Genomic DNA, 7,632 nt, shown 5'->3' on the forward strand with positions numbered 1-7,632 from the left:
AACTAAAAGTATCAATAAAATTATGCAGATCACGACACCCGACTATTTGATAAAAGATCCATTGATCAAATATAATACACTAGTCATTCGATCAAATCTATAAGCACAACGACACAAGCAAAAAAATGGTCTCTCAAAGTTTCACACCCATCAGCTGACCATTATTATGATCTCCAAAGTCCTTGATTTAAACAATCATAATTACCACATACAAAACACATTTAGGGTGCTACTATTTGCTTTTAGAACCTAGTGAAAATGATCACAAAGCTTTCACAAATAAATATGAAGTTCATCTCTAAGTTATGATAAATGTTTCGGCTGCTACTGAGCTTTGTAGGGTGAAGAACTGTACTCGAATCGTCAGTTCAACATCAAAACTTGAAATCCTGCTATTTGCCTATAAGTTTGTTGCCAGCCCATGATACTTTTTCTATGGTATGTTGCATACACTAGAGCTGATCTCTTAAGCATAGTATAATGACTCATCTCACCAGTTATCAGATCTTCATGATCACAAGATCACATCACAGCTGGACTCAAATGAGCGAGAACCACCAGCAGACCTACTTAAGCACAGATAACAGTTCACCCTACTTATACAACAAACAGTTGAAAACTCTTGGCGATCAAATAACATTCAGCTGTTATATCCTCGAGAAAACAAGAAAGATAACAAAAGGTTGTAGACAAACTCAAATCCAAAGGTTTAATTAGTAAGCTCCATGATTGCAGTGACAATGTCACCATCTGCAGCTTTGAGTGCCTTGACTGCCTTGGACCTTGAAACCCCAGCCTGGGTCATGACCAGTTCAATGTCCTTGGGTTCAACCCCCGTCTCGTCAACTTCTTCATCATCCTGAGCCATTGCAGATGTCTCAGGCTTTGAGATCACATGGCTTAGATCAGGTGCCTTGAACTGTTCTGCAGCCTGAGTCTGCAGTTGTGAGCTCAGATCCTCTATCTTTGCCTCTCCAAATATAACGTAAGTGTCTGAGGTTGGACTTTTGAAAACATCTGGCTTCGATATAACAAATAATATCTGAAAGAAAACAACAGAAACTACATATAATCACAATTGTCTACAAAAATAGTGTGAGTAGCAACAATAAAGCCCATCACAACTTACATTCTTGCTCTTCTTCACAGTTACTCGACTGACACCAGGAATCGGCTTCATCCCGAGCTTCAGCATGGCCTTACGGCTCTTTTTCTCGCTTCTGCTTTGCTTGGACCTTCCAGCAGCATCTCCTGTTTGTCCTGCGTTTATTTTTCAAAAAATGAAATAGCAAATTAAGGGGAACCGGATGAAGATTATACAAAATGGTCAGCTTCATATTGAAAAGCATCGAAATCAGAAACAAGATATTTTCACCTATTATTCTTGTAACTAGAGGATAAGACTTACAAGAAGGACAAAGAAAGGGTGTATCTAGTGGATGAGTCTTCCACCAATACGAGGTCCGGAGAGGATCAATGTACACGATCACAACTTTAAATATTTAAAGAGGCTCTTTTCATGACTCAAGCCTTAGTCTCCCAGGTCGCAAAGGAACCTTACCGTTCTACTAAGGCCCACCCTCTTAAAGGACAATTATATCTTAATCAAAGAAAAGTTTCAAACTCGAGCAATGCAGATTGGAATAGGCTAACCTGGAACAAGGCCGATTGAGTGCAATATGCATAAGAAATCAGGCATCTATAAGTGGGTGATAATCAACCACGATTGCTCGAAAGTAAAAAAGTCAATTTAGACTTGAATTCTGGCTATCCAACCAAAACAATATGAAAGAGAAAAGAGAAGGGAAGGGAGACATTCAAATAAGGAACTAAGAAGGAGAAGCCAAACAAGAAAGAAATCAGCTTAACCTTTGCTATGAATGCCTTAACGGTAAGGACCATCATGGAAATGGAGGCTGAAGATGGAAGAATGTACAGTTTGAGGCGGTGTTTTTAAAAGGTGCCAAGGTCCCAAGACACCTAAGATACTCACCTAGGCATCTGCCCGAGAGAAGCGAGAAGCTCCAGAATATTAAATTTTAAAAGAAAATATTGTAATTGATAAATATGATCATAAAAATAAAAATGTCAGAATATAGTTTCCACTGATGGAGACCTATGCTAAACAGGTTTCTAACGAGTCCTAAACAAGTGGATCAATATGGTGTTAAGCGGTTCAAACCAGTGCTGAAGAGTTCTAAAGAGTGAATCAGTATGGTGCTAAACAATTATAACCAATGCTAAATAGTTCTAAAAAGAGAACTGAGAAGAGTAACTGGTGGCTGAGGAAGGGAAGGGCGACGGATGAAGGCAGCGGCGGCAAACAGAGTTGCAGCTACAAACATAAGGTTTCACATCGGATTTGTATCACTAGGTCAAGCATTTTGCCAGTATTGTCAAAATGCATACTCATTGTGACAGCTTTTGTCAATATTGATTGGTTGATATATAGCATATTTATATATAATAACCAGCCACAGTCACAAATACAAACTACTCATTGTGAAAATTACAAAACAACTTAATTAAGATGCTTCATACCTGTCCAATAGGCTTCTGAATTTATTCATTCAAGATACAAGGAACAGAATTAAGCAAAAATATCAGATTTACCTTCAACATCATCATCCTTGTCATCATCATCCTCATCATCATCATCATCATCATCCTCCTCAACTATGGGCTCATCTGGCTGCAAAAACGCATGAAAGAATTGATCTCTGATATCTGAAACTTAAAAAATAAAGTGAAAGGCAGCAAGATGATAATATTTGAATTCATCTGAGCAATATGACACCAGCAATATATAAACATATGATTTACAGAAGTAAAAATTAGATAAAAATATAGTATTAAGCAATAAAACATGTCATTTTTACCAGTCCAGTGGTAGGAAGCAGCTAAACAATCCAACTATGCTAAATATTTTTTCAGAGCATATTATGATTTCCAAAGTAACTCTCCATAAAATATACACTCAACTAGATCAGGAAGCCCATACATCAGGAAGTATTTGATGAAAGAGACCACATATAGATAAAGACATCAAACAGGCATAGAGAAGAAACTAAGGATTTGCTCCCAAAATTAAATTGTGTACCATTAGTAGATTGTGTAGATTGCACAGTTACATAGATGTCATTCATTATGTTAATGCAATTGTCAGATCTTAGTATTCTTGACCATCTGCACCTCCATGAGCCTAAACCACTGATAGGGATACTTACTGCCCAAATCTACCAAAGAGAAGCCATTGGACATTAAAAATACCACAGGTCCATCTTTTCTATAACCTGCAGTGCAAGATTCTCAGCACATATACTAACATTATTAACCATTTCTGTCCAACTACAGATTCCTGGTTCAATAAAGGGGAATCATCATTAGAGATGAGTTGCTAGAATCAGAGCAGAATTTATAGTCCAAGAAAACATAGTACCATCCCACCCAATCTATAATTTTGTCCAAGGCTGATCATGTTTTGGACAATTTCTCAATCTTAGTTAAAAATCAATTCGAATTAGTTTAAAAGAAGAGATAGAGAGATAAAAGAAAATCCAATGACTACGATTGTGAAACAGAGGAAAAAAATACTGTTATTATCAAATTTGTAATTTACTACAACTATGTTATTTGTTGTTGACTACAATTACTGTAATGTTCACCCACCAAAGTGTGCAACGCATAGAGGAAAGAATATAGACAAAATAAAGTAAAGAATACAGCATTGATTTTAATTCAACATTAGGATGCTAAGATTGATAAGAGTGAAATTTACAATTAATCTGAAATTCCATGTTGCAATCTTCAAATGAAAATTTTGATTTATAAGCCTTTTGCATGATAGGCATTATGACTGGAGTAAAACTAGGATGAAAAATGTATCACATTACCTTTCAAAGTTTCAGGTGGATAACATGTATAATAATTATTTACTACAGGAATTATCATGGTATGATATAATTTATGTACTTACTTCCACCAAACAAATCAGAGCCATTTTATAATGAACATATTTCCACTGTTGTTCATTATTATTTAATATATCTTCATGTTTAATATTTTAGTTTCATATGTTTTAAAATACATGGTTTTTTAAATATAATAAAATGACTCTTTATTTTGATATTTTCATGATTTTCTATATTTTACTTGTAAATTTTTTTCTTGGCAATCCCGATCTTGGTGCCACCAATATAATCCAATTCATTTTGTCCAATCCAAATCGGATATAATCTTTTGAACAATGCTATAGAGTTCAACAACAAAAAAGTTTTTAACTTTCATTTCATGCAGGTAAACCTACAAAAAGAGTAAATACAGATCAGATTACTTCCTACAGCATTCCTGATTAAGTAAAACATATGTGGCTTAGTAAGACCATTTACATCCAGGTGCATGGAAGATCTCATGAAATTTTTAACCTGATCTGACAGATCCAGGAGACAAACTTAACATGACATATATTTACTTACTGGCAGGGATGAGAACCACTACAGATATCAAATTCCCTCACCCAAACTCAATCCTTAGGATGAATTCATATATAACACCCAAAATGGTATTACCTAATGATGGATCCCATGGCGATATCTTGTAAAAACTGTCAAGTCTTTAGCAACTGGTTGCTTATTATGGCTGCCAATATTTTAGTAAATCATTTATCAATTAGCAAACAATTAAAGATATTCATTATCTTTTTAATAATGAGATAATGAAAGAAATATAATTGATGTTGCATCCTTTCAACAAAATCTGCTGAGGTACACCTACAACACCATCAGCATCTTACATATACTCCATCTGATAGTGGGAAGTTCGGCAGCATCTCTCAAAATGCAACATTTGCTGAAAGAGTTACCAACTCGACTATTAGATGGTAATTATGATCATGATTTCTAATTTCTTCAAGAATAAAACTCCCCACATTCTTGAAAAAAAACAATATGTATGGTTGAAAAGGAGAAATCATTTTGCACTAGAAGCCATCAAAATTTACCAACAAGGTCAGAATGCCATAAAGATCCCCAAGTCTTGTATTGATTCTTCTAGGATTATCTAGGAGACTAATTACAATAGAAAGGAACTTCTGTTGTCATATACATGTTGTTATTGGATGTTAAGAGATATAAGGATTGTTCAGCCATTCATGATGCATTTGGAAACACATTCGAAATGTGCCTCGAGGCCCCAGTAGTGCTCATTCTAAATGTGATTTGGTGTTTGGTAATTTTTTTCCAATTCGAATTTAGCCTGGATGGTGCATTACAAATGCTCAAAAACTAATGCTACCTTACGGTAGCATTGGCATTTCAACATTTCTGGGATGCTGATGAATTTTTTTAATTTCTCTAAGTACCCTATGACATACTCCAAAATCACAAGATTACCACTGTATAATAAAAACCCTAACTTCATTTCCTCTCCTGTTCTCTCAATTTACTCATTCTCTCACAAGCTCTAATGACAATGTATATTATGACATGGCTAATTTGCATGATCAAATAGCCACCAGCTTAATGAGCGATGTATCTTAATGTGATGACATGATTTAGTGAGATTATATTTTTTATTTATTATATATCTAGGCCATATGAAATTTTGCAAGCTTAAATTCTTTTATTTATTTACTTATTAATTTAAATATAAATATATATATATATATATTCACTTTTGAATAAATATTAAAAGTATATTTTTCATCTATTATTTACCAAACATTCAAAGCATTCCAATAACTACATATTCCCTTAGACCCTTTTCTATAAATGCACATGAAAAATGCAATTGTTTCCTAATCGCACCCTCAAACAACAAATATGCTATCCTATTGAGGAAAACTGAGTTTTGACCAACCACTCATGTTACGTAATAGATGGAATGATCTAGAGAGAAATTACATCCAGTGTAGCAGTCCACATCCCATCATTTGAATAGCAACAAGAGCCATTATTTTGTATCTAATACACAGATGGAATCCCGATGGAAAATTTATTGTTAATCCCATCTTCTTCAAAAGACTGGAAATAGAACTTCCCAACTTCATTTTCTCTTGTTATATAACTCGTAACCTCCCACTCCCCCACCTCTCTCCCCTTCACCTTTATTCTATTCATTTGTGTTCTTTGCATACAAATGAAGCATATTTATGAACAACATCTAACTATACACGCTTTTAACTTTTTACGTATACTTTATGTGATAGTGATGCAAAACAATGCATCTTGGAAGAGTTTACATTTAAGTATGTTCTTTGATAACAGAATAATTATGTATAAAGGACTAAAAATTTATATGAAAAAATAAATTAAAAGTTATAGTCTAATTCAACAAAGAACTAAACATCGATTACCAAAGGATTTTCAATATAGTTTTCTATAGAAAGAAACTAACAACCAATTAAAAGATAACCTAAAGTAAACCTTAATAATAAGGCTTCTGACTAGGCTAGTATAGATCCAAGATTCACTAAATCTGGACTTTCTAGATGAGAACTTTAAAATCACCTAAATGGAAAATCAAAATGAAACTCAAATCTAGAGTCAAATCCCCTGCTTGATCTAATTCATACACTACCATCTTGCAACCTACTATGCATATTTCTTGCACAAGAAAAATCATAAAAAGCAATAAAATTAGCCTCTACAAGCCAATTTTCAGGATAATATAAGCAACCACAACCGTAAGCAGAATACACCAGTGTATGAGAATGAATCAAACTAACAGTGAGAAATCTAGAAGCATTTATTTCTTTCTTTTTCAGAGGCAATGAAAAGATTTCAAAACCAGCCACCTGACAAAGAATAGAATTCCAAAAAAAATCAAAATTACAGTTTTGTAGTATGAACTCCTTAACTTATAATATTAATTCACCCCTTGACGTAAGGCTCTGCCAGTAAGTAAAATGCTGGACTGAATTAACTCTACATCAAAAGTAGACTCAAGTGAACGTTTTAACAACTTTACAAGAACTAGAAAAAGGACCAAAAAAGGCCATTTTTTTGCAATATGTTTCTCAGGCAAGAAGCTCCCCATGCATGAGACACCAACATATGCTTAGGATCCCAATAACGGCACAAATTACCTTTCCGTGACCGTCCTAGAATGATATCAGAATCTCCCAATCCCAACAACACAACGATGAGCCATCATTCTACTCACTTAATCGCCGCAGCTAAGCTACAATAAACTATCGCATATTTAAGCGTAATATTCTTACGCTGTAAAAGAGACAAATTTCGATGAAAGAAATACACAAGCATATAAATATGGAGATAATGATACATGAAAACACATGCCCTTAAAGTCTACGCAAAGTAGACACTAACTCATAGTAAAAATTATGACAACAAACAATATTGAGAACTTCATATATTCTAAACTCTAGAAGAGAAAACAAATCAGAATAAATAAAGGGGGTTTAAAGGCACCGATTCGGTCGTAGAATAACAAGAAGTAAAGATCGAAAAGACTGACATCGATCTTTTGCTGCTCGAGGTGTGCGGCGAGGAGCTCCTCTTGCGTCGGGGCAGTCATTGTTACGATAGACCGTCGAGGGAGGGGAGATAGCGCCGCCCGAAAACCCTAAGAAAACGCCCAATCGTAAAGAAGGCGGAAGGGCTAGTGGTGGTC

General features: G+C 34.7%; 1 protein-coding gene across 1 annotated transcript; it reads right to left on the reverse strand.

Annotated features, from left to right (window-relative positions):
- Positions 1 to 544: 544 nt before the first annotated feature.
- Positions 545 to 7,632, reverse strand: LOC135612560 (nascent polypeptide-associated complex subunit alpha-like protein 1). Its single transcript, XM_065108996.1, has 4 exons — positions 7,477 to 7,632; positions 2,614 to 2,692; positions 1,130 to 1,260; positions 545 to 1,042 (listed from the first exon to the last, which is right to left on the reverse strand). Exons 1-4 carry the CDS (start codon positions 7,534 to 7,536, stop codon positions 710 to 712), a joined length of 603 nt encoding a protein of 200 aa, XP_064965068.1. The 5' UTR covers positions 7,537 to 7,632; the 3' UTR covers positions 545 to 709.

Source organism: Musa acuminata, chromosome BXJ2-5 (genome assembly GCF_036884655.1).
Source record: "Musa acuminata AAA Group cultivar baxijiao chromosome BXJ2-5, Cavendish_Baxijiao_AAA, whole genome shotgun sequence".
Taxonomy (NCBI): domain Eukaryota; kingdom Viridiplantae; phylum Streptophyta; class Magnoliopsida; order Zingiberales; family Musaceae; genus Musa; species Musa acuminata.

Coding starts and splice junctions, on each gene's coding strand:
- LOC135612560 (XM_065108996.1), bottom strand. CDS start 7,536: ATGACTGCCCCGACGCAAGAGGAGCTCCTCGCCGCACACCTCGAGCAG. Junction 2,693..7,476: donor TCGAGCAGCAAAAGATCGAT/GTCAGTCTTTTC, acceptor GCGTTTTTGCAG/CCAGATGAGCCCATAGTTGA. Junction 1,261..2,613: donor CAAGGATGATGATGTTGAAG/GTAAATCTGATA, acceptor AAATAAACGCAG/GACAAACAGGAGATGCTGCT.